Source organism: Nyctibius grandis, chromosome 7 (assembly GCF_013368605.1).
Source record: "Nyctibius grandis isolate bNycGra1 chromosome 7, bNycGra1.pri, whole genome shotgun sequence".
In the NCBI taxonomy this organism is placed as follows: Eukaryota; Metazoa; Chordata; class Aves; order Nyctibiiformes; family Nyctibiidae; genus Nyctibius; species Nyctibius grandis.
In genome coordinates this window covers 25123036-25150366 of record NC_090664.1, presented here as the reverse complement: position 1 = coordinate 25150366, position 27331 = coordinate 25123036, and the positions used below count along the sequence as shown (strand labels likewise).

The window sequence follows — 27331 nt, the reverse complement described above, 5'->3', positions numbered from 1 at the left end:
TAATTGCCTGGACTTCTGAGTACTATATTGTGCAGGGTGGTTTCCTTCTCAGACACAGCTTCTGCTTGCTTAATTGAAAGTGCTTGCAGTAGTGGGAACAGGCTTAAAAAAAAAAAAAAAGATCTTGTTTTGCTGTACAGACCAAGTAAAGGTGAAGTCTTGTAAACAATAAAAGGCCTTGGTTTTAAAGACCAAAAAATATTTGTGAGAGTGGGCCTGTGTGTGCAAGCAGATCACCCTTCACCAAATGGATCTGAGCTGCCTGCTCATAAAATGTGATGAGGTGTGTTCAGAATCAAAAGTTGGGACAAAATTTCAAGAGGTGATGAACGCATGAAATTGATCAGTTATATTTTTGGCCTCTTCAGCAAATGCTTTTCCAGTAAAATACAGACTGTTTAAAAAAAAAAATAAAGGAATTGGAGCCAAGACTGGATAAAAGCAGAGGACACTTCTACAAAATCATTACGATGCTTGGTCAGAGAATTAAATAAGACAGACACCTGGTAAAAGAGAGAGTGCTATAAAATCTGTGTATACAAATGAGAAGTTTAAAAGCATAGTTAGACTAATAAAGAAGAACATTTTACATTAAGCAGTAAGGAAGACTAGAAAAAGATGGAGTGGTGGAATATTGTAATAACTATTATAAGCTATATAGGAAAAAAAATTCAAGCAAAGGGTTGGATTACTAATAACGTAAAAAATGTAGTGAGCCTTATACTGCATCTCCTAACTTAAGAAAGTATTAGAGATATTAATGACAGAAGAGGAAGTGCCTGAGCAGGCAAACTTTTAAAAATATGACATCTGTCTCTACCTGTTATATGGGCAAGAATGCTGGAAGAATCTTACATGCTTTTTTCTTGCAGGATTTGAATCCATCTGAATTAGACCAAAACAGGAGAGTGTGACAAAAAACTTGCACAAAATGGGGAAACATGGCTGTGTGTGAGAGGAATCTTAGCAAGCGTTTCTATTCCACATCTCCCAACTTCAAATTACTTTGCTGTCATTTTATGTCACCTGCAACATCAGTTCCAGTCTGTTTGTCCAGTGCAAAGGAAATGTGTTTCTGGTGCTACCATTTACTTATGTTTCCACTCATCAGTTCGAGTAGTAGTGCTGAGGGGCAGCTTGCGTTGTAAAATGCATCTCATCTCTGAAAGAGTATGGCTCAAATGAGTTGCTACATCTATATACAAAGACATGTTTTTGTGAGGGCTGTTACATTTTATAGATAGTTTTCATTCTGTCTTTTAATGGAGAGAGAGACACTATCTGAAGTGCAAGAGTGGGGATAGATTATCTGATGTCTGTTTGTGCCTTCCTCTAACTGAGGTCTCATACTTGACTGTTAGTGACTAACCTCGTGATAAACAGCAAAGACTCCCTCATTTTTAGCCCTTCACCTTATTTTTGCAGTTTAAGCTCCTAAGTGTCCTAGGAAGGAACATAGCCATGTTCATTTGTACCTCTTCTCTCCCAGGAAGCCCATGTGTAAATTAGTTTATAATCTCTTGGAGAAGACTTGTCAGATTAAGGGGCATAAATGGAAATGAACAGGGAGGGAAGGGAACAAATTCAAGGGGTACACTCTTAGATGATCATAACTGTTCAGAAAACACTTCTGCTTTAAACCCATCTCAGAGAAAACGGCCTTTGCAGAATCTTTTGGTGCTGTTCAAAATCATGTGCTGCTTGAAACTTTATGGGATCTTATCTGTGTGAAATAGTATGGGAAAAGATTTGTTTCCCTTCTGGTTTGGTAATAGTCCACAAGCCTATGGTTGCTCTCTTTTATAAAGTGGGTCACATTCCTTTCAGAATGAAAATAAAATGTGGGAATTTACACTGTATATAAATATTTTCATACTTGAGGTATCTTTCAAGTGTTCTGAAGATTCTTTGACTGCATTAGCCAACCCCGTACCCACAGCCATATTAAAGTAAATGTCAGATTAGAGCCATATTAAATTAAATGTAAGGTACAAGAGGCTTTTGGAGGAATTGCCTTAATTTGTCTTTTTTTTTTTTTTCCTTCTTTAGCAAGCTACAGCAGTGAGAACACGGTTATATTTCAGACATTTTCAGATTTTCTAACTCAAGGTTTCATGATGGCACTGTCTGCACAGCTATGTGATTCTTACAGGCATCCTTCTAGGGCTCCATGATCTTTCCCTGGAGGGGAATTCCTTTATATATATATATAGGTGTTTACTGACTTTCTATGTCATGATCAGATTCTCTCCTTTCTGTTCAACTTCTCTGATGGAAGAACCCAGTAGGTGCTATTAAGACCCTTCTTAGTATCAAGAATTTGAGCTCCACGTTCGAGGGACTTTTAAAATGCAAATCATACCATTAAATGCTCATAGGCACACTTCAGACCTATAGATATGTGGAAGGTTCTCTGGGAAGATGTGCAGTCAGGATTATCGCTTCCAGTGTTACCACCATGATGTGACACAGGAGGATTTCATCTCCCTTAATGAGAAACTTAATGCTTAACAGAGGGTGTAGCTCATTTGGCAGCATCTGTGAGATGTCTAGGGAATCAGTTCTGTACTTTAATAGCTTTATATTTTCATTTGTGACTTCATCATTACAGTCAGTAGGAACCAAAGTACAAAACCGTTTCACTAAATGCTACTTTTTTTGTCAAAAATCAACCTAGGAAATAAAAAATCCATATTATGGGATATTTACTATATTCATATATATGTATTAAGACCACAAACTGAACTCTTCCTCTCAAGACATTGATAATAGCCTTAACTGATTTACACGTAAATGATACTTGTGTAATTTCTGGTAACTCAAAACTTAATCTCAACCTGGTAAATTGTTAGCTGATGCAGTAAGTTTCAATATAACATTGCTACAGCATCGTCTTTTCCATGTACTCCTCTGAAAATAAATGTTGCTATCTCCTTTCTGAATGTGATAATAGACTGTGTGTTTCTCAAATTGAATTTAAAGATGAATTGTCACCCCACTTAAAGGATCTGTATAAGAAAGTTACATGCATAAGATAAATGGAGCTAAGAGATGCAAATAATAATTTTATAAAACCTGATTATTTTTGTATTTTTATGCTGTGCAACAACGAAAGTTGTAATCAGCTGTGACACCCAAATTTGATTTTTAGTTCTATGAGCACGATGAATTCTTTATAGCAGAAGCTTTTGCTGTTTTGCTCGCAGAGTAAGTTACTTCCAGGGAAGAGGTTAGATGTCAAATATTTTGTCACTTGAATTTATTCTGCAAAGCTGGCAGCTATATATTTGTGTATGCATAGTGAGTGTAATACTGCTAAATGTTTGGAATGAAATAGTAGGTTTTTTTGGCAGTAGGATCTAAGGATGGAAATGCCATTTGGTACGTAAAAGCAGAAAGCTGTAAATTACTACAGTACTAACTAGACTAAACACCCATATTTCCTTTCTTAAGAAATATATTACTGAACTCAATCTAGTTTATTTATAATTCGCTCTTAAATTATGCCAGTTATGTTTGAGGAGAGAGGCAAGTATTGGCAATTTTCACAACCTTCCATGCATGAAGAACAGGAAAACAAATCTGATACTATGGACACTGCTTTTTTAATAACTTCTTTTGTTGCTAAAACTAGAAGTAGGCTAGGAAAGTTCATAGCAATGTAACTTTTTGGCTGTCCTAGAAAGCCAGGCTATCCTGAAGAGGGAATGCCTGGCAATTTTGTGTCAGTCTTTTACGAGACTGAACAAGATCAGTTCCATATCAGAGGTTCTGGATATGCTTTGTGCAAAACAGACCATGTCTATCCCACCTGCTATTTTAGCTTTGTGCAGGTTGGTACTTTCCTCTGCTCACACATTAGTATCGTCATCACCAGTAATATGCCTTTTAATTCCCCTTTGCACTTGAACTTTTGTGTTTAAGCATACCTGAGAGACCAGGCGGAAGTTATGCTTTTAGCAGGGCGATTTTTTTTTTTCCCCGACTGAGTAGTTGATACAAATATGTACTACAAAACTGGAGACAGTACAGGCTCCTTTCACTTTTCCTAAACCACTAACTTTTACAGCAGCCTTGCACAGCCTGGTTGTTTTAGTTGAATATGTTTGGGTCAGAGAGAATTCAGAGCTGTTTATGGAATATTAACATTTGTAGGGAAAAAGTAGTAGTGGTCATCTTCTGGTGTCTTTGATAAATGTAATGTTGGATTCAGTGACATTTAATATTTGGCCCTCACGTTTGCAAATATAATTTAAGGTATGCAAAGGGGGCTTACAAAGTTGGGAGAGTGCAGCTGATGTTACTAAATATGTTCTATTAAACTTTATTCGGGTTTCAGGCTCACATTAGTAGTTGAGCTTTGCAGCAATGGCTGAAGATGGGTGGCTGTGAACGTTGAGTTGCAGCGGTCTACTACTCATCCTATTAAGGAAGTGCTATTGGTTTTGTTTTACATGAGCACCATATGCTGTGAACTATCATAGCTTAAAGGCAAATATGTCCCCTGCTAAAGCTACCCAAGTTGTAGAGCTAGTAATGTCCACTTCCAGGTGGGAAAGTAAGCTGGGGGTAGTGTTTGATGGCTGTCTTACGTTCACAAATCAAACCCTTCTGTTCTTTGAACCATTGCATTTGTTTCCATCTTATTACTTGCATTTTGCTATAAGAATGAGGGTTGTTCAACTTTATACTCATTTGGAATGCAGCTATCTGAAACTGAACTGTAGAATTAATAAACTATATCTAAACTTTGTTTGTATGTAAGTGCTATCAAACTCTCCTAAGTTTTCATCTCTGTTGGAGAAATAGAAACATTCTTCTATTTCCTTTTATAAACTTATGTGATGTATTAAATCTTAAGGTCAAATTAATTCCTTAAATTATGATTGGCAGTTTTGTTACAGAAATGGTGGCATGCGAGGCAGTAAGGGAGCTGCATACAGCTTTTGCCAAAAATTCTCATGTTGCTGTTCCTTCTTTTGTACTGTAAGGTCAGGGCGATAGTATGAAGCTGTGCCCGGAATCAATCAGTACTCATTTCTACAAAACACTTCATAGCAGCAGTATATTTGAAAAAAAAATTATCAGAATATGATGTAGCTTAGAACCACTAATTAAAAGAGTCTTGATGAGTTCAGATTCCTCCTGCACAAAGGCCTGGGATGCAGGAAGGAAGTGGGGTTCCTATCAGTAACAGACACCATCCGAATCCTGGGCAGAGCTCCGTGTCATCTTGTAATCTGTCCTCTACGTGTTTCCCTCACTAACATTAAAACTAATAATAGCATCTCATTCTGTCTTATCAAAGCTAATCTTTAATTAGATGGATTAATTTTAGAACTAAAGCATATGTCTTAAATTATAGGAGTAAAACTTGGTTTCTTTAAAAAGATTGAACAGAGATGGTGAATAGTTGCAACTGCACTGGCTTGTTTTAATATAAAATATATCTTGTCATTAATGACAGTTGTCAAAGGAATATATTTATAAATGTTATAATTCAAAAGGCTTAGTAAAGCAGACAGAGTCAACTGAGTGTAATTGTCAATATTTTTGCACAATTTTCTCTCGTATTTTAAACTGTTAAGCTAAACGCACATATTTCTGGAATTATGTGTTTTTTTCTGGTGAACATAGTGAACAGAAATAGTTAATATGAATCTTTTTACCTAAGAATAAGTTGTGCAAAGATAACTTGACACACATTTTGGAGAGGAACTGCTCAACTACTAGAAGTGCTTTTGCTTTTCTTCCTGGCTAAATCCCAAATATTCTAAGCATATGGAACAATTTAGCAGAAAATACATAATCATCAAACAGATCTGTCTTTGCCACCTTGAACGTTATTTCTTGTGGCAGGGTAAATGAAACCTCTTGTTTAGATTTTATTTCATTTGATCTTCCGCTATATTGGCAGAAGATTACAACAAAAAATATGACAGATGGCACCATTAAAATGAGTTGATTTGTGCTTACTCTAATATGAATCCGAATATATTTGATAAAGGCATGGCACAAACTTCTAACTGAAATTTTGGAGCAAAGAAACCAAAGTACATTTATCTTGGTAAGAACCTGAACAATCTATGTAACTGTAAAAACAAGTTTAATATCATGCAAGTGTTCACAGGCAAATGTATGCACATTATTACATTCATTATAAATAAAGCTGCCATCAGATTTTGGCTCTAAGCTTGTTTCTGTTTTTCCTATGTGAGGCCAAAATCAGTGAATGCTAATTCTCCATTTCAGTGTCCACTCTGTGGCAGATATCCTATACTGATGTTACCTTATCTATGAAAAACACTTTACATCATAAGAAATGTGCTGTCAAGATTAATTTGGTATGCTCCCTCTTAAATGACTTCTGATTTCTCTTACTTAACTTACTTGATGTAAAATCCTTTCAAAACTTGAGTTTTCTGGACTAGGTTGTGCATTTCCCATGAAGCACCCATCCCATAAAAAAGCAGAATGGCCCTTTCAGCAGGGAGTGAATCAGGGACTGCTCTTGTCCTTTTTGTCAGTGCCCCAGCTGGGAGCCTACTTTTGGATTTTAACTTTCAGGCTTGGGAAACTTTTTTATTCTCTTCTGTATGATAGAAAATTTTCAACAGGAAGAGTAGGTATTACTGTACCCTCATCTTTAAGACTTACTTCTATGGCAGTGGAAGAAAGGAGTGGGAACCACCTGTAGCAGAGGGGGGGTTGAAACCTTGGTTTAGCATATCCTGATACTGTAAAAAAGGGCTATGTAATTTTCTCCAGACGTATAAAAGAATCAGTGCCTACCAGCTGTCAGAAAGAACCTGGATTTATGCCATATGGAGGAGAGTCAGGAGAACACCTAGTTTCTGGACCATGCTTGGGGTCAGAGCGAAGTGGGAGGTATGGCAGCAATACATGGTGGGGCTTAGAGTGAAACTTAGGAAACTGAAGTATGTATGGTATTTAGATTGTGAGGTTTCTAAATAGTATATTGCGTATAGAACCCCGAATTTCATGCATCAGGTCCTTTATATGGATCTGGCCTCCTGGGATTGAGTTGTACAGTACTCTGGCCTATAGCCATGTCAATCTTTATTACAATTGTCCATGTTAAAACAGTATTTCCTATTACGTAACTTTTCAGAAGTCTGGGAGCCAGACAATAACTGTTCAAACCACCTACTAAAATGTTAAGAATGTTTTTCACTTCAGTAGCTACAGTTAAATACTGATGAAAAGTGTTTTTATAACTTGTAGTTGTTCTTGTTGCAGCTTTTCTGGTGAGACTTAATTACAGTGATGGGGAGGACTGTTCATTGAGTTGGACTAGTTGTCCTTTGTTTCTTCCTTCTGAAGATTTTGGTGGAGTCTCTTGAAGCAGTCTTGGAGATAGTATGGGATGGTCTGTTCCCTTAATGCACGGTTACTCCATTTATCAAATTCAGTTTAAAACAACTGAGATTCTCTAGAAGATCTGAGAGAGATGTCATTCAGTTTGTAAAATCAAGTTAAGGTTTTAAGAGTATAATAACAAGTGCAGAGAAGGCCTAGAGAGTGTATATTACAGGAGATGACTGAGTTTGTCGTGTTTACCGTGGCAAAATGACAGCTAGGGGTTATGATTGCTGTCTATGAATATACCAGACAGGGTAACACTGAGAAGGGAGAAGAGCTGTTTAAGTTAATGGGTGGTGGTGTCACAGGAGAACTGAGAAGTAAGCTGGACATGATAAAATGTACCCTGGAGATTTGGAGGTTTCTAGTAGCAAAATAAGCCTTACTAGAATTTCGGGGAAAAAAGAGGAGGAACTAAGTATTCTCAAGATTTAGCTCGGTATTTACTGTGGTGATGTGGTCCTTCTCAAGTCTTACAGCAGTTACTAACTGAAAATGTTGGTTTGTCTCCTTTAAGACATTGCACCTTCCAGCTTAGCTTTCTAATGGCATTTCAGCTGCAGTGAAGGTTGACTATGCTTCAAAAAGCATTTTGAGAGGAAATGGTCATTACTTACTTACAGCCTTTCAAATGTCAGTTTCTTTAGAAATAAAAATATATGTGGAATTCCCAAACAAGAAAGGAATGTGTGTGAAACGAAGGGACAGTGAAATGGGCTGTTCTTTCTGTGCATCTAGCAAAGTCTCATATATTCTGCAAAACTGCGGAACAAAGTTATGTGGAAATGGATAGAAATCCCTTGTAAATTGTGGTATAGAATTGTCAACTCCAAAGATACAAGACACTGCAACAACACATCATAGGTACCTTATCGGCTCTATGGCCAGGTAGTGTCATAACTCTATAAAGGTCCCTTGTGCTGTCTGATTCTCACAATAAGTTGTATTTCTAAATAGTTTGAAAACAAACAAACAAACCCTGATGAAACAAACAGAAAACAAACAAAAAAACCCCAAACCCTCAACACCCCCCATCCCCTCCCCAACCAAAAAAAACCTGCAAGTCCACACAAGTCATGTAGTTCTTCTAAAGTGTGAAACTGCAACAAGAAACTGAAATCTTGTAATAGAAGTCTGAGATACTATCGCTCATCTTTTATTTTTGTGTGGTTGCCCTGCAGGACAATCTTCTCAAGGCAGGAGCTTGCTTTGTTTGTGTGTATCAGTGGATCAGTTAAGTGGTGATGCTTAATGAATACTGTTTGAGTATCTATGAATACTGTTTGAGTATCTATCTTGATTCCTGAGGCAGTTTATTAACAGTAGAATGGAAGTGTTGAAAATATTAAGACAACTTTATGTAACTTTTTGTTTACTGAAAAGCTTGTGCTATGAAAGGGATGTATTGTTTCTGTGTTTAGAATTATTGGGAATAGAGCCTTAACCGGACTGATTATTTAAATCATAAGTAAAACTAGATTAAATTTTGAATCTTAAAATCATAAAATATGTTTAAATATTTTTTAAGGCAAAAAAAAAGGTTCTGTCTGAGAACTTGTAGATGTGCCTGGTAACATACTAATCAAACTAGTCTTTTGCTTTATCTTTGCTGTGGCTGTATTCATACACTTCATACTCAACTGAGCAGTTACTTTTCTGAAAGACTAGTAAATGAGTTGTCCAGTAGCAAGTGTGTGTTAATACTCAGTGTAATGTATCTAAGGTATACTTTAATATTTAGTATAATATCTTCTAATGTTAGAGTTAATGGAATAAGCTTTGCAAAACTTCCACCCACGGTTTGTGTGTGATTTTTATCAGACCACTTCTGTCTGAAAATGGAGATATTCACAGGTTCACTCATGGACAGTCTAAAACAGTCCCTCTGTGAAATGCATCCCTGTGGGGGAGAGCAGATGACAGGAGGCAGAGGTTCCTGTTTCCCTCAAGTCCTCTTCTTCCAGACTTTAGCCTGTTTGCTCCAGTTCCCCTTCTTCACAGCCTTCCTTGCCTTTCTCCTTCACTCCTCCTTCTTAGGAGGATGCAATGAATAAAATACAGTTTTCCTTTGCATCGCAGTCTAACCTGTAACAACATGAGTTATATAGTGCTTGCTGCACTATATAATTCTGCTTTCTGATGCTTGATCAAAAATACAGGCCTCTGTCCTGTGTGACTCCCTAAGTACAGTCTTCAGTAAAAGTGCCTGGGATGAAATCCAGTCCAAAATTCGTTTCCCTTTTTCTGCTGTCTGTGTAGAAAGCCATTGAAATTTTGACCTTGTTTGTTATATTTAGACTATAACCACTCATAGGTCTTTAATTCATAAACTTTACAGTTCAGTATAACAAACTAAAGTTGTCAGGAAAGGTGATATTGAAATATTGTGCAATCATGAGCTTTAAACTGTGTGTTATCTAACATGATTTTCATATGAGGCACTAAAATCTCTCCCGGTTAGAAAATCTGAACTTCTAAATCTTTACTGCATTTATCCTTGCAGTGCTGCTGGAGTTAGAAGTGCTGTTATTCTGATTTCATAGTTAAGGAAATGAAGTGTATGGTGCCTCTACGATTTCCACCACATCGCACAGGAAGACGGTGTCAGAACCACAAAACCATCCATCCTCTCAACTTTTAGGCATATTTTTGATAACTTCCTCCTTGTCTTCAGCGTCTCTGTCTCTTTTTCTTTTCCGGCCACCGCACATCCTGCCCTGTATATACGCTGTAGTGTAGTTTATAATCCTATATTTACTTGGAAAGTGTAAGTGTCTGTTACCATGTGAAAAATATACCTGAGCCACAGGTGCTGTACTGGTTATTGCCTTTCTCATTTTTAGATAGTAGTTCTGCTGTCTTAAAACACTGCTGTGGCTGAAGCCATGGGGAAAGACAGCTGTCGGTTTTGGAGACTGTTGCAGTTAAACCATCATTCTTTCAAGACATTTAACTATGAAGGTTGTGATATTTCTCCAAAATAACAGTGGAAACCCAGTGTCTTGTCCAAATTCTGGCTTAAGAAGTTGCTATACATTTATCCCATCACAAATAAACTCATTAGCTAAGATCTAATTCCTGTCCTGGTTACCTGCTGTTACGTATTCACCTTTCCGTAGGAGAGACGGGTTAAGGTTCATTTCGTCTAAGAGGATTTCTGCTGGTATAAAAAGGATACAAGGGAGGGCGCGAGCTTTTTAGTAAGGCTTTCCCATATTTCAGGTGCTAGAAAGAAGGGGTTTATGGTTTTCTTCTTCCTCCTGTTTTCTATTTACCCATGTAGTTACGCACTTAGCAGAACAATGGATTGTCAGTACAATGAACTATTAAAATAGATCTCCTAGTTGTATTATAAATGAGTTTTATGATTGAAATTGCAGTTCAGTGAACACATAACTTTACGTGCAGTAAAATGACAAGTAAATTACGGACTTGTTGGTTCACCTTTGTGTAACTTCAAGACACTTTTTTAAAAGTTCCTGATAAGCATTTATATGAAATTTTTTACAGATATAGCATTTAATAAAATTATTTAACTTACAAATTTAAATAAAAATCTTCTATAGTAGATACATATTCAAACACATACTGTGTTAAAGTATAACATATCAAAACCAGACTGAAAGGAAATTAAACTATTATGTTACAGTATTCCAGGATAAAGTGGTTTATCAACAAAAGGTATACAGAAGGGTTTTGAAACCTTTTGAAAGCTTTTTTCTGTTCTTGTTTGTTGGTGGTGTTGGTAAATTTTACCAAGCAGCAATATTGGATTTTTTTTTTAATATTTTTTTTTGCGGTAGAACAGTGAACACACTTACTGTCTCATAAATAATCTTGTGATCCAGAAATGTAATTTCTGGGAAATTTGCGGCTCCCTTTGAGTCTTGGCCGGTGAAATTTGATTGAAGTTTAGATAGAAAAAAAGGTGATATTCCTGCCAAGTTTTGTCCATCTTATGATTTATAACTCTGAACATTGGAAACGTATCCTTGCCATAGACCTGGAAACCGAGTAGCACTGGTCTGAGCTCACAGACATGTCAATTTTGAAAGGGCAAGCAACAGACTTCCTTATGCCATAAATAGCTTTTGTCCTAAATTATTTAAGCATAGTATTTGGTCACAGATAAATGGAAAATAATATTTTGCACTTTGGACCTTTTTTGTATAGTGGGGGAAACCCAAGTTCATTTTAAATTTAGATGGGTTTTATTGGGTGAGTCTGAAATATCACACATTCAAAACCCGTGGTACTTGGCATTGAGAAAAACGTTGTGTGCTGTTTTTTTCCTCATGTATGTTTGTTATATATTGATTGCAATGAAGAGAATATTTTAGACTCCTGCAGCAGTTCAAGTAATGTGTACCACTTCTGCGCTTTTCTGTTGTTGAGTGTAAAATATGTATGAAGACATGTCTGAAGTGTAAGTACAGCGGGCCCTTGGGAAGTTCTGGAGCTGTACCTTGAGTAATTTTAGTTCAATGCCGACAAAATATTTACTGGTTTATTTTTGGTTTATAAGTCTGTTTTTGTCTATGGTCTGTGAACATCGAAGCACAATTCTTAATAGAACCTTAATATTGGAAGTTCTTTATCTTGATTATACCAAAAGTATAAACAGTTCTCTTTAGTCTAGGAAACAAATACAGCTTTATTGTAGTAGTTGCTTTGGTGGCAACCCCTAAAGTTTCCTGATAGTTTCTATTGAAACCTTTTGTATTTAGGCTCTTTTAACCCTCAGAATCATCCAGTTTAGAGACGAAAATTTCCTTTTTCCGTTTTTTATCTAGTCTAAGCATTTTGGGGGAAATTCTACATTTCTTCCTCCCTTGAAGAAAATTTGTTGTATACTTGAACATCCTCACAGCTGGGTAAACTTATGCTCTCTCTGCTGTGTCTGATTGTATAGCTGATGAGTTTGCATTTTACTTGATTTGAATTTGGGTTAAACTAGAAAGTACTGGAGGACTGAAAATTGAGGAGTGCACATGCGCAGAATTTGCATCATGTTCAGTGCGGGTCTGCGGAACTGAGGGACTCTGGTTTGAGTCACTGGAACAAAATCTGCATTGCAAACAAGACACACTCCTGGAAATTCTTGTTTTCTAGAGATTTGTACACATCAGTAGGCGATCTGTATCTGTACAGCACTTAAGTTATTGACACTGAAAAGCCCAGGAAATTCCCAGAACCTGACCACTTTTTACCCTTATTCTCTTCTCCTTTTTTAATTAGTGGAAATAATTTTTTCAGGCTTTCCCTTCCCCCCCCGCCCCCATCTCTCTTGTTAAAACTTGTTCTGGTAAAAGTGTTATTCCCCCTCAGTCTCTTTGTTTCTTCTTTCACCAGCCATAACATACTATTTCTTTGAAAGTATTCATGGTAGTATGGTTTATCCTCTTGTGATAACTGCTTCATGGTGTTTTCTCTGTCTTGAACCATGAATGATTTCTTTGAGGCCAAATCAAGAAATACCCGTCTTCCATGGCTCATAAGTTCTTTCAGTTGATTTTCCTAAATACGTAGGCATGTTTATATGTCTTAGCATTAGGTGAAAATATGCTCATGAATCAAAGCACCATGTTCTCTGAGGTTGAAGGTTGTTTGTTACTAATTTTTTAACCTTTGTTTGGCTTTTGTTATGGAAATATAAAAACATAGGCAGCTCCTGCGTGGGTTTTATTGGTGTTTTTCTGCTTTAAAAGTAAAATATATTCTTTGAAAGCAATTCCAGTATTGTCATAATTTGGCACATTCAGTCATTCACATGCTTAGGAGGAAAAAGGTATCCTTTGTTACTAGTCACTCCCAAATGTACAATTTCACCCTCATTTTGCTTATGTTTACAAAATCCAGTTATTCAACTTCCATAACTAGTTTTGTAAATTGTTCTCTGCATATGTTGCTCTGGACTGTGTCAGAATAGTGATGTATTTTTTTACATTTTTATTAATGTATTTACATTTTGGTGTTTTGATAATAATGGAAAATACATGTTGTTACACATCCATCCATCTGCAGTTTACTGTAATTTACAAGCTGTGTTGTAAATTGTAATACAGCTTACAAGGAAGACTGCGCTTCAATTGTTTCCTCTTCAGACATGTAAGACATAAAAAGGCTGATGCGTATCATGGCTTTCAGATTTTGTTAATAGATGGCAGAATAATTGGAGGCCAAGACATTGGAATTAGAAAATGAAAACTTGGAACTCTTCAATATTAAAAACTTGTCAATATTAAAAGCAAGGATATGTCTACCATACATTGCATCCTTTTTTTTTTAGTATTTTAGTGTAAATACTTGCTCAGCTTTTAGTTGGATATAAATAAACAATATAAAGCTATCTTGAAAATTATTCAGAATTCATAAATGAAGGGATAGGAAATGCAAAGCTTAAGTATACAAAATATGGTGAAAACTCTTTTTTTCCCCCATATGTAACATGTTTTACTTGTACATGCATCCTACACAAAAGTCTATCTTACCTTTTATGTAACATAACTAAAACTTTAGAGAATCAATTATGACAATTCTGAATTGTATTTATTTTCTCTTGTATCTCAAACTACAGAGCAAGCTTTAGGAAGTTTTTTTAATGAAATGTACAGTTTATGCTATCTAGTACAAGTGTGGCTATTTACAAAATATGCAATCAATGCATGTTTTGTCTTTCAAAAAATCATTAATTGCATTTTTTTCTTTGTTACTTAACTTTCATAAAGGTTTTTCCCTTTACAGTCTTAGAGATAGCAGGTGCAAAATGTTTCATATAATCTTAAGTAATAAAGATAGCTAAGGTTGCATATAGATACATGAATATATATAATATTTTCTCTCACTTAAAATGGCTCTTTTGCCCATATAAACAGTTTAGCATATGTTAATGATTTAGGCAAGAGTTTAATATTAAACTCTTTTTTCAGTAGTGCCCTCGTCTTGTTTTGGCTGTTGAACTTTGTGTTGAAGGTTAGCAATTGTTGCTGAAGCAAGTAAGACCACCCCCCTCATGAGAACTCTTGTTTTTTTTTTAAAGTAATCTAGAACAGACTAGTTGAATTTATAATTTTACTGAAAAGGTTATGAAACAGTCTGAATGGGCTCTGACTGCAAACTTTGACCTGTGTGGCCAAATTGTGGGAACTATGCCAAAATTGGATGTAAAGCAGTTCTGGGAAGCTCTTTAAGATTAAATTCCAGGACTGCATGACTGATGTGCTAACGATATACTTGTGATATTAGGCATGTGTTACTTCAATACAGTTTTAGGCTTGAACGGATCATTCACCTAAAAGTAAAAATGATCTCCAGCTTGATTTAAGTAATCTGTTGCATCTCAATATGATTTTAAAAGGCCCAGTTAAAATCTGTCATCTTGTTAATCCTTTCTCTACACCTCTCTGCGGTGAGCTAACCTGGCTCCTCAAAAGCTCTTTGGTTTGCTTTTTCTTTGGCGAAGAAAAGGTAGGAAAAGAGAAAATACTCTAACCACAGAGTATCTTGGCATGGTTTCCTTGAAGCTTTTCAGGAAGCAATCACTGAATTGGTTTGTATTCATCACTCTTGTAACATGTGGCTGGTTTAGGCGAGTTTTGAGATGGAAAGTCTGTTTAATCATACATTTCTTCACTCCTTTAATAATAATAAGAGACATTTGGTGTGGGAATGCTCAGGTTTCAGTGGAGAATAATCTCTCCAGATTCCACTGCTGAGCACCTGCAAATGTGGTATATTCTCTTCATTTATGTCAGAAAAACTTCTTTATTCACTCAACACAGAAAAAATTACCTTTCCTTATTTTTTCTTGTTCATGTTGTTCTTTCTGATGCTTTGCAAAAATGCACTTTTTTTTCCAAATTTTGTAGTTTCTAGTTTTGAGGAAAACAGTATAATAGAACTTGGTTTGACTGAGTTGAGTATTGCCAGTGTCCTGATATGCACTGCTAGGGATGCTCATCTCTTGTTCTGTGGCCAGAAAACCGAATATTCCATAAAATAGTAGTCACATGCAGGTTAAAGGCATTTTTATTAAGTTTCATTTTTACTGATATTCCTTTTGAATATTTGTACAAGTATTGTAGATGAGTCACTTCTTTCATGGAAAGAGGAACTGAAATGGTTTTCGAATGCCTCTCTGTATTACTTTAAGAAGTTTAACTGCCAATATTACTTTCTTAAAGTAATAGTAAAATAGACAACTCAAGTATTTGTGTGTTAAATCAGGCTTCTGTATGAATACCTATCAGAAAGTTGGCCAGATAGTTGCTGATATATACCTTGTGCTGAATTTTCTGCATCTCCATTTACTTTATTAACTTTGCAACAATTAGTACAGGTAGTGCCCTCTTGAGTATGCCTGTAGAGTGTATTTGCACTTGCTCTGTGACAATTTTGCGATTCTCTGGTATTGTAATTTCTGGTAAACACAGTAAGGAATCGGTGTTTACAGGGTTCCTGCTGAAGATGCTCTGGTAGATACAGGTGGCTGCATGGTTATTGATTTTTACAAGCTGAACTGGATGAAATAGTGGAGATGGGACTTCAAGGCAGCTGGCTCTCAAGCGAGGAAATGATGGAAAAAGTTCTCACTGAGAGCAGGAGTGACAGCCTGGAAAGAAGAGGATACCAGTTGTTGTGGGTTGCAGCTGGGGGAAGCATATCTACCAAACAGAAACCCTACTGATCAAATGTTTGAAGGTGACAAAGGCCTTGTTCACCCTGATCTAGGGCCTCTGTTGGAGGACAGTGTGGAGATTAAATTAGATGGTGGATAGACTTTATTTTTTTTAATAATTTTCCTCATATTCTTTGTTATACTCCTGTTGTTGTGAGTTAAGATTAAATCTTAACTCACAACAGATAAGATCTGTTAATTTGTTGATTTCTCCTTACAGCTAGTGAGGGAAGGACTTGAAGATTTTGTTTCCAGCTGGATCCACTGAGTAATCACAGTTGCTGTTAAGTGTATCTTAGTTCAGGGACCTGGTTTGAAGAGAGGAAGAATCTGAGAATTTTCTCCCATGAAAGGTGAAACAACAGGTCTCATATTGAGGGAAATGCATTTTAAAAGGCCAGTTAGGGCCTAGATGTGTTTATTCCTATAACTCTGGCAGCTGCAAAGCATACTGATTTTCTATATCATAACAAGGAGAATAATTCTGAATATCTCAACAAATAGTTCATGAAATTCATCTATCATGTATTATCAATTGGTTCAGCATGCTGCTTCTAACTTATGCAGTTTAGGATATATCCCAAAGCAGTTTCTCATACTGAATGTTATTTCCTGGAAAGCAGGAAGACTGCTTAATACCTGCTCTCCTTAGGTATTGAAAATAATTTTTCAATTAATAGTTACAGGGTTTAAAAATGAAACATGGCTTTTGGCAGTAGTTAGAACTCAATTGCTTGATTTCTGTTCCAGACCTGAGGAAGTATGTCAGACTTTTTGTTTCCCCCAGGTATATTGTTTGTCTAATAAAGTACACTACATCTCTGTACAAATCTCTCATCACCTGAATGTAACAGGTAGAACCGAAGATAAGGAGCTGGTAAACACCGATGTTACCGTTGTTATGTAATTTGTCTTTGTAGATATAATGTAAAACTGACTGTCTTGTACATTTGCCGGTTTGGGTGCTAAAGCATTTCACAACCGTAAAACAAAAGTATGAGAAACTATAGTGTTGCTCTGTGTTTAGAAAACCTATTAAAGGTTACTATCTAGTTTTATTGTCTTTGGGATTTAGCTTTTACTTCAAATGAGGAAAGTCTGGACGATGGAAATGATGCTTATTGCTGAACATAGGATTAAGTGACAATCATTAACCTACTCGGAAAGCATGTGCTTACAACTTTGCCCTCTTGCTAAAATTGTGTAGCAGAAAATCTGTTTGTTTTTTTTTTTCAGGTATAAACAACTGTGCTTTATTTTTTTTGCTTTAACATTATTCATGGGAAATTCTGAGAACTAATTTGATTGTGTCTTTAATGTCTTTTAGAGTATCTACAGAGATTTTTTTTCTATTTACTCCATGGGAGTATTCATGTTTTAATTTCCTGTGGCAGAAAATTAAGAGGGGATAGGCTGAAACAGGTTGTACTTAATTCAGAGATTCAAAGATTATAAAGCAATAAACTATTGGGATTATTTTGTCTGACTACATGAGTAACACAGACTATGAGAAGTAGCAGAATACATGGCTGATTTAAAACTAGGTGATGTTGACTGTAATATGACTTTTGAATGAGTTACCCTTTTTAGCTTTAGTTATCCTTATCATCATCTGTTACTACATCTCTAGCTGGTATTTCTGAGGCCACAGCATTGTGCACAGTGACTAAGTCTTTTCCGAATTACTGCTTCGCAAGATGGCCCTCCCATACTGTAAGGCAAGCATTTGTTGGGATTTGGTGGCCTTCAATTTGACTGTATTGAACGACACATTGCAAGTTTGCATCCAGGTAGGCGAGGTTGCTCAATGTCAGGGACCTGTGTTGTCTCGGTTTGTTACTCTCATAGTATTTGTTTCAACCTAAAAATCTTACTAGCAATTTTTTTTAAGGTCTGCTTGAAGAGTATCGATAAAGAAGTTTAATCACACAGGGCTGGTAATTACTGTACTTTAATCTCATTAGCATTGTAACGTTTACAAGTTACACTTATAATTTCATTTAAAAAGTTTATACTTAGTTTGAAATATGTGCTTCCCATAAATACTAATTTTTTAAAATACAACCTTCTTTTAAATATTTATTATTCAAAGTTCTGTATCATCCATTCCATTGCCCTGTCACTCCCATAGGAAATTCAACAAGCTGTTTTTAAAATCTTGACTAAAATTTATCAAGTCTTGTTGATCTAAAATATCAGTGTTCAGTCTTATGTTTAGATCCGCTGGACTAAAAGGACTTTCATCGTGAAGTGTGAATATCTCACTTGTTATTCTCAGAAGTATCAAACAGAAATAATTGGTCATCTTTTCTGTTTTTTTGTCCTATGTTATTATTTGTATTTTTATCACTTCCACCTAACAAGAATCCAATTTTGTTGTTGCATTTATGTGCTTCTAGCTGATTTGACTTTTGATTTTTGTGAAACTGACTTTTTCTAGTACCAGCTAAACAAAATTTAATTTTTATTTATTAAATGAAACTTAGCTTTTATGAAATCAACAGAAGATCACACCTACCTAAGCAACTTCTGCACTTCAGTTTTGATGCCCCTTTATTAGTCGAGAAGAGGGATGATAAAAATTTTCCTTTCCTTAGATGGAACAGTTAACCTTTTTCTAACTTAGTTTTTAAGTGTGTGGATGTTTTAGAGCTGTCACTTAGTGATGTACCTCCAAAGTTGCAGAATGTGAAGTCCCCTGTAGTGCGATCTCTTCACCCTACCTGTGGGTGTTGAGGGAGAAACTCCAGTGACTGGGTGGCTCGTAGCAGGCACTGGCAGGCCTGTGATTTACCTGTCAGAACAAGGTAAATTTGTGTGTGTGGTTTTTTTTCAGGAGTTGTACACACCCAATGACGTATACAGCTGTAATTTCCACTGTATCTTCCATTTTTTTTACCCCAGATTGTCAGCAATTTTCCATCTGTCTCAGTTTACAATAGCTTGATTTCATCCACATTCTGATTTCTGCAAAAGGTGTAGATTCCAATTCAACAAAATATGTACTTCATACGTACCTATTGCAGGCTTTGAAAGTTAGGAGGAATATAGCCATACCAGTGCGTAGGCTGTGTTTGAGCTCTAGAGCTCTGTTAGTTGATAGATGTAGAGCAGAACATCATTCACTAGTCAACTACCTGTAATTCCTCCCCCTTGATGATTATTTGTGCATTATAAAAGAAAAAAGCCCACCTATATGTATTTGTTTTTCAGAACGGCAAGTGTGATTAGGTATCTTTACTTGCAACTTCAAAAGCTGAATATAGGCTTTCTCAATAATCACACAACATAAATTAAAAGGATAATAAGTTTTCTTCTACTGCCACTGGACTTCAGGGGTTTTTCGTGAATGTTCTAGATATCCTTTTAAAATAATGCTTAGGAAAAAAAAATATTGCTACATCTTCCACTCACTTGAATTTAAAATGAATTTGCAATTGCAACTCTGGCCTATCATAGGACTTCTTGACTATCTGGTAGGAAGAAGAGCATTAAGGTTTTAATTTCAAAGCAGACCCTTAGATAAATTCCTGACTGATTAATCAGTCTAATGTCTTTTTGGAACATGTTTTTCCTCTGCGGTGCCTTTGAGGGATATTTTGATGAAAACTGTCTGGCTTGAAAGTTGTTAGCTGCAGTGATAGCTTAAAAAAACCTGAAAGGCATAATTTATCTTTCAGTTAATACACTTAGTGTAAAATATCATTTAATGTAATTGAAAAGTGAGTGAACAAGAATTCTTTAGGATTCTTGACTAAAGTTCTGAGCAGCTGAAAAATAAAGGTTTTCAGCAGGTTGAAAAATAATTTGGAATTTAGGGTGAATATCTCGTCATTATGAGATAAACTGTTGGTATTTTACAGAAATGCAGTTGCTTTTATAAATTTCCCATGCTTTGCAGTTTAGAAATTTTGGGGTTGAGAAGGTTGGGGGTGTTGTTTAGTTTTATGGTAAAGGTTTAAGATACAATTACTCAAGAAATTTTAAGCTGTTTAGACACTACAGACCCACTCAGACTAATTTCAGATTTGCAGACTTTTTTTTTTCTTTTTAGAACTATGTGGAAAGTAGAAAAATTCTGAGTTCTGGACAACCTTTGAGTATCTAGTTTTACTAGACAGCATCCTGTTCATGAGAAGACACAGTGTAGAGATGGGAGATAGTATGTCTTTCAGGTACTTTGTAGCAATTTGGTCTGATTCTTCATCCCTTATTCATTGAGTATTATTTTTCTTTCAGTTGGATATATTTGTGACCTGAATAATGGTGATTCATGGTTCTAGTATTTTATCTGAAATTGGAAAGTGCACTTAATTGTTTAAATGGTTAAAACTTAACTGTGGCAGAAAAAAAAAAAAGCCTTTTTGTTTGAAATAGCTTTCTTTACTTTGTTTTCTTTAATGTGTAATATCCAGTTAGGGTTCCTGTGTCTTTCCCTCCTTTTTCTGAAGGGAGCTTTAGGTCTAGAGCAGGCTTATATCTGAGGTACCATAGTTTGATGTCTGAAATTAGATGGGATAAGAATTAAGTGTAAGTGTTGTCATACCTTAAAGCAGAGTTGTTATCAGCTTATTGGAGGTTTTTGCATGAAAACAAAAATGTCCTTTACTAACAAGAGTCACAAACCAAAAGTAAGCCATATAGTAAAGAGAAGGAGAAGAAAAAGAAAGGAATAAAATAATGAGATTTGGATTGATTTCATGGAATCATAGAATGGTTTGGGTTGGAAGGGACCTTAAAGATCATCTAGTTCCAACCCCCCTGCCAGAGGCAGGGACACCTTTCCACTAGACCAGGTTGCTCAAAGCCCCCTCCAATCTGCCCTTAAACACTGCCAGGGAGGGCACATCCACAGCGTCTCTGGGCAACCTGTTCCGGGGTCTCACTACCCTCACAGTAAAGAATTTCTTCCTAATATCTAATCTAAATCTCCCCTCTTTCAGTTTAAAACCATTACCCCTCGTCCTATCACTACATTTCAATAATGCTGATTCTGTTGTGAAAGTATTATAGTTTAGAAAGGAGATGGATGGCAAACTTGGGGGTTATTTCTGAAGGTAAGGAAAAAGTTTGACATTGAAACAAATCTTTCATTACGTTGACTTTATAAGCATTTTAAAAATAAATTTCTTTCTTACACAAAACAGCACAACATCACATAAATTTCTAGTGAGCCTTTCAAAGATCTTTTTCTTTCTTCTTTCTAGTTGCATTAAAATCTTCTGACTCTACAAGACCAGAAAGAAATAGCATTCAGGAAAACTGTAGAACAGCAAAACCTGGAGAAGGGATGCAGATCCTGGAAGGAGAACTCTTACTGCAGGTATGTTTTGAAGTGGATGTATTATACAAAGATTTACATTAAAAAAAAAAAAAAAAAAAAGGTATATTGTATTTAACATACCAGTTATGCACTCATGAGATTGACAATAAGAAAACTTCATTTTTCAAATTCTTTCATCCTTTTCTTTAGGTTAATATTATATAACTCTTACACTTTTCTCTGGTAGTAGTAGTGACTTTGAAGTGTGGGTGTTAGACTACAGGGTCCTCTTAACTCTGAGTCATTTCTTAGTTGTTTTTTCCCATCTCTTTGCATCTATTGTTAATAAAGATATTAATATAAAGAAAGAGTCTTCATAAAGATCAGATAGGTTAGTCATCTCCTGTAAATTTGGTGACTAATTGTCTAAAAAACCAATTTCTCTTTAAAAGAGCTTGGGCTTGCTAGAATATCTTGTTTTCTCAGTGGTTTGAAAGAACTCAGAGTTCATAGTATAGGTTCAGGACAAATTTTAGAATACTTTCAATAACTTTCAGCAGTGTGAACTACTGGAAAGTATTAATGAAATGTAGGGTTTTTTTAAATTATATAGTCTGTTTTGTAGTCTGTTTTAATGTCCTAGAGTGTTAAAGCATATGAAATATAACTATATAATACTATGTCCAGATTAAACTCAAGAAATGACTAATATAAGCATTCCAATGTTCTAATTAGTTTCACAAAATAGATTTTTACTGTGACCTGCAGCTCCATCTGAAATATGTTAATAATCTGTCTTGTACACAGGTTTCACATGGATGTATCAGAAGTGGCAAATCATTAGGTTAGTCAGAGCCAATGGTTTGCTTAGAACAAAATTAAAGTAGCTGTTCAAAGGGTAGAAATGAAAACAGGTTCAAAGAATCCCCCAAAACAATTACCGTAAACTAATGCTAGTGGAAAATTGTTTCCTAACCAACCAAAAAGCTGGGGCACGTATGTAATTTTCTAACCTTAATAAAGTATGACAAAGAAGTGTGGTGGAGTTACTGCAGATGAACAGTTTGCTTTTAAATGGAAATTGTCTAAAAAGGTACATGATATGGTTTATATTGGAGGCATCTATTTGATGTGAAATTCAGTTATTTTTTATGACTTCTGAATGGAAGTGATATGAGGGAACTGCTATACTAAGCTGCTTTCTAGTATGACAATGAAATGAGTGATATATTTGTTACTGTAAACTCTGCCCCTCTTGGGAAGTAGGTAAATGAACTGAATTTCTTAAATGAATTTGTTTTGTAAATATTTTATATATATAAAAAAATTATGAGAATGAATATGCAGATAGAGTTTTCTTAGGGAATGTAAGAAATTATGAGTGATGAAGGTGGGAATTTTCTAGAAGATACTGAGCATCAATAAGATGTAAATATTGGTAAAATTTTTCCTTCTGCCTAAGCTCAGAAGTCTTTTATGTCACACAGGTTTCTATAAATTATAACTGATGATGAACATTTCTTTTTTATTCTTTCTCTATTTTTTTGCAAAGGTGGTATGAATATATACCATATTGTTTATATTTGTTTTTATTTGTTCATCAGATGTTTTTTCTTGTTTTCTAACAAACAGAAAATTGTGTCTTTAATTTCCAACATAGGAACTGTCTTACCAATTCAATATACTGTGGAAGTAGAAATCAAATACATAGATGTGCCTCCTTTAGAATTAAACTACATCTCCTTTAAAATTGTTTAAATTATTTCAAAGTCTTATTTTAGATACATTATCTAGTACAGTCTAAGCAGAAGTTTATGATACGAAGTGCAAGTCAAATGATGACCTCTAAGAAATTTGTAAAACATCTTAATTCTCACCAGTAATGAACAATTTTGTAACTGCCTTTTTGTTAGGAATACGGAGAGTGTTTTTGTAGAAGCAATATTATCTCCAATGCTCCAGAATAATAAACTCACTGAGAAATTTCATTATGCCTTCAAAGATAATTATTTTAGGATTGCATTTTGCCAAAACCTCCATCAGAACCGATTTCCCATTTATCGGTATATCCTGGATAGCTGCATGTTTTAACAAACTTCTAGTAATTTGTTACGTTAGATTTTTGAGCAAGCAACTTGCATTTTACAGAATCTTTTGGCTTACAGAAGGCATCTGATTTCTGCAGTAACAATCCTGTTTCAAGGTGAACTGCATACCAGAGCACTGTAGAATGTGATTGAATTCCAGGAACAGGGGCTGTACATAGCTTTGTATGAAACAGAGCAGTATAACCAATTTTAACATGTGGGCCAGTATTAGATACTGTGCAGCTTGCAGACTTCTTATATCAACCATCTGAGGTGAAATGCTGTGCAGAATAGGTCAGCAGAGGACACAAGCACCTGCCATTGTGGTATTTTGCTCTCTTGGAATTAGTGTGAACTTCATCAAAACCAAGGATTTTATGTAACTACTTGAGATTTCTTAGGTTGGCTACACTATTTAATTTCAGATTATTACTACTTTTTTTTTTTAGCCCATACTGTTTTCGGGTAAAGTTCACTAAACTTGTATAAGGAGGTTTTATAGAGTTCACAGCTGTTTATGAGACTAGATTAAGAAATGTCTACACATTAAATAGGAGTGCTTCACAGCATTTTAAGAGCAGTCATTTAATCAGATCTTTAACCTTGACTTAATTAAACTGTATTAGTAAAAGAACAAGAAATAGTAAAACCATATCTCTGCAAAATATGGAAAAGCATCTATGGTGGTTACCATAGTGTGGGGCTATGGGAGTTAATGTTTGTGGAAGAATGATGCTTTTTCATAATAAAAATGTATTATGTTGTTACAGTAAGATATAGGAAATTCTTCACTTACTTTATATTTTCTATTAGTTACAATAATTTTAAATAATGAAGAGGTTTAAAAAATGTGTTTTGAGTATGCTGGCCAAATTTGACTTTGAATGCAGCTGAGGAAATTAAGTGGCACAGTCCCTCAAGACAGCCTGTTGTTAAATCTTGACTGAAATCCATAGAAGTAAATCAGCACCTTTCAGATGAGCTGCCAAGTCACAAATGTACTGTTTGCTATCACAACAATTGCCATGAACCGTATTGATTGGGAGTTCAGATAAATGCCCTTTGCGTGACCTTGAATAAGGAGCCGCTTAGTCTGCTGCTTCATGAAGGGGGAAATCTCTTCAAAAACATTGTTTACTTGCAACAGTCCGCTTGTGCAGAGGTTTTCTATTTTAAGTAAGCTATAAAATGTTTTCTTGGACTATATGGGGGATCTTGATTGCTTGATTTCCTGTCCACTTAGGCCTGTCTGCGCTATGAATAGAACAGATTTTGGGAATGGGTTTGAGACATGGCTCCTGTTCGTGCTGCGGGCAGCTGGGTGTACCGAAGGCTTGAGCCACGCAAGCATTGTGAACTGTGATTGATATTAGATAAACCTATAGTTGTTCATACTGCTGTCCCTCATCTCCTACAATCAAGAGTAATTAAAAGTCATCAACAGGCTTTGGCTTCTCCCCCGAATTTTCCAAAAGAACATCTTTTTTTTTTCATTAGATGCAGTTTTCTTCATTGTGCCACATGTAGTGCAGAGAGATGCAATGAAGAATCCTTCTGTTTATGCTGTTAGATAATTATATGGTTTTGCATGCTTCACATTTTATTGGGAGACTAGGGTATAGGTGGACTTACAGCCACAATAATTATCTGGAATTTTGTCCCTGAAGCTGACGGATTGGTGTGTTTCCTCTCCAGGCATTAAACGGTTTTGTGTTAGTTGTTACGTCTGATGCTCTGGTTTTTTACGTCTCTTCTACTATCCAAGACTACTTGGGCTTCCAACAAGTAAGTTTATTTTTTCCTCTGTTTTTCTGCAGAGGTTTTGCTTAATTTCAGAGGCATCAGTGCTCATATTTAGGGTCTGATTGTGCAATAAAAATCTCAGTTAGGTACTTTGGGTTGGATTATTTTGAAACCATATTACTTTTCTATCAGCTTACACAGCTGAAATGGGACCTCAGGCCAAGCATAACAGAAATATAGTTTCTAAAGTTGAGTTAGGCAAGATAGGAAATTTTCACACTTAATTAGTCTTTACTGGAACAACTGTTTGAAATTTATACTTGGTGTTACCCAGTTTATAATGCTGAGTGAGACATAATTTAATGGGAAGGTAATTATTTTAATAGAAACCTTTTATACAGAATTAACTCCAAATGCTTTGGGGTTGTAAGTATCAACTGAGCGATTTTAGTATTTTTAGAATTTTAGTGTTCTGTTGCTCGTGTTTACTTTATTTATTTCCTTATTTATTTCAAAACTAGCATTTGTTGGTGTAGATCACGTATGGCTGCGTTCCTTGGGCTTGCAAGCCAGGTACCAAAGTAGTAAAGACCAAGACCCAGTAGGCACATGTTGTCTTCCTTAGAGAACTCCTGGGATTAGTTTATGTTAAGTGGATAGAAGCTTAGTTATAATTACCAATTTATATCTTTGGGTATTGGATGATGATAAATTCAGTTGCTGTCTAAAAATAGAGAGAAACTCTGCTTGATCTGCAATTTTAGCTAACTGATAAGAGATGGGGGAATGTTAGTGTAAAAGAAAATAATCCAAACAAAATATTATTCCTGGGGTTACAGATTCTTTCAGTGTTGGGGAACGAAGAAAAAAGCTTGGAAAACAAACTGGGCATAAAATTTTTATAGTAATGCCAATAAATCAAGTGCATGATATAGAAGTGAAGTCTTAAAGTTACAAAAATTAGCATTTCTGGCAATTTATTCTGGAAAATACTGATTCTTTTATGAAATTCATCCATGCAAAATTTGAGCTAGGCTTCTGCTTTTGCCAGCTCATCTTAATCTCTTTAGATCTACGTTTTATTTTAAATATTTTCTGTTTATATAATGGTTGGGTTTTCGATCCATGCAGAAAACAGGCAATTTAACTCTTCTCGGTTGACTGAGGCTTTTCTTGAATATTTTGGGTGGTTTTTTTTCCTCTTAATTTCTTTCAACTGCTGGTCCTGGCTGTTGTAGTTTTGCCATTTAGATAACATTCTTAACCACGAAATTGGTGGTGATATGAGAGCTTAATAATTACAGCTTTTAATGCATCCTTAAGGAGTGACAAAGCTTTCAGGCAAACAAAACCAATGTTCATAATCTACTTGGCTTTGTTTTGGAAGTTGTTTGGTTCAGGGTCTTTGGCTTCGTTTGTATTCCTGCAGCACCTAGAATGGGTCAGATCCAAATACCAGCTGGCTTTATTTACCAGTATGTAAAATTAAATGATTTAAAGAAAACCTAAGCATAACAGTTCCAGGGTTGCTTAGATAAAAGCGGGTAAATAAATACTTGACATAAAGTTATTTTTTAATAAAGTAATATTTTTTATTACTTTTTCTCATGTTTGCACTCATGGGTGTGACTGAATTTTTCTCTGTGCCCACTAAAAGTTGTTTTGCGAAGCTTTGCCACATGCATGCAAATGTATGTTTTTATCCCCGAGCAAAATGATTTTGCTATATCCATAGCAGTGTTGTCAACCAGATGACTTATATTGCCATATAAGTTTCTTATTCTCTTTCTTTCCTGCCTTTTTTGTACGTAGTCTGACATTATACACCAGAGTGTATTTGAATTGATTCACACAGAAGACAGACCTGAGTTTCAACGACAGCTACATTGGGCATTAAATCCTGCCCAGTCTGCAGATTCTGGACCAAGTGTACAAGGTGAGAATGCAGCCAGCTTATGTGTTTGCCTGTCTGATTAGTTAGGTTTTTTTAAATTTGCGTATGTTAGGAAAGTTTAGATTCTTTTACATGAACAAAGGAAGGAATAACAACTTTTAAACTTATTTGAATTTCATGGATCTGTTTAGCCCACAGTGGGAATTACTATTTTTTTGCACTTTAAATAAGCACTGTTATTCATAGCACAGCACCATTAAAATATGAATTTTGCTTTAAATTGG

At 35.5% G+C, this 27331-nt stretch overlaps 1 protein-coding gene across 1 annotated transcript in view; it reads left to right on the top strand.

The window, feature by feature from the left end:
- AHR (aryl hydrocarbon receptor) overlaps positions 1-27331 on the top strand; it is a 66771-nt gene that overhangs the window by 21149 nt on the left and 18291 nt on the right. The window contains exons 3-5 of the mRNA XM_068404511.1: positions 21268-21383; positions 25106-25195; positions 26966-27089. Coding sequence (XP_068260612.1) covers positions 21268-21383; positions 25106-25195; positions 26966-27089 — 330 coding nt within the window. The remainder of the gene's footprint in view (positions 1-21267; positions 21384-25105; positions 25196-26965; positions 27090-27331) is intronic.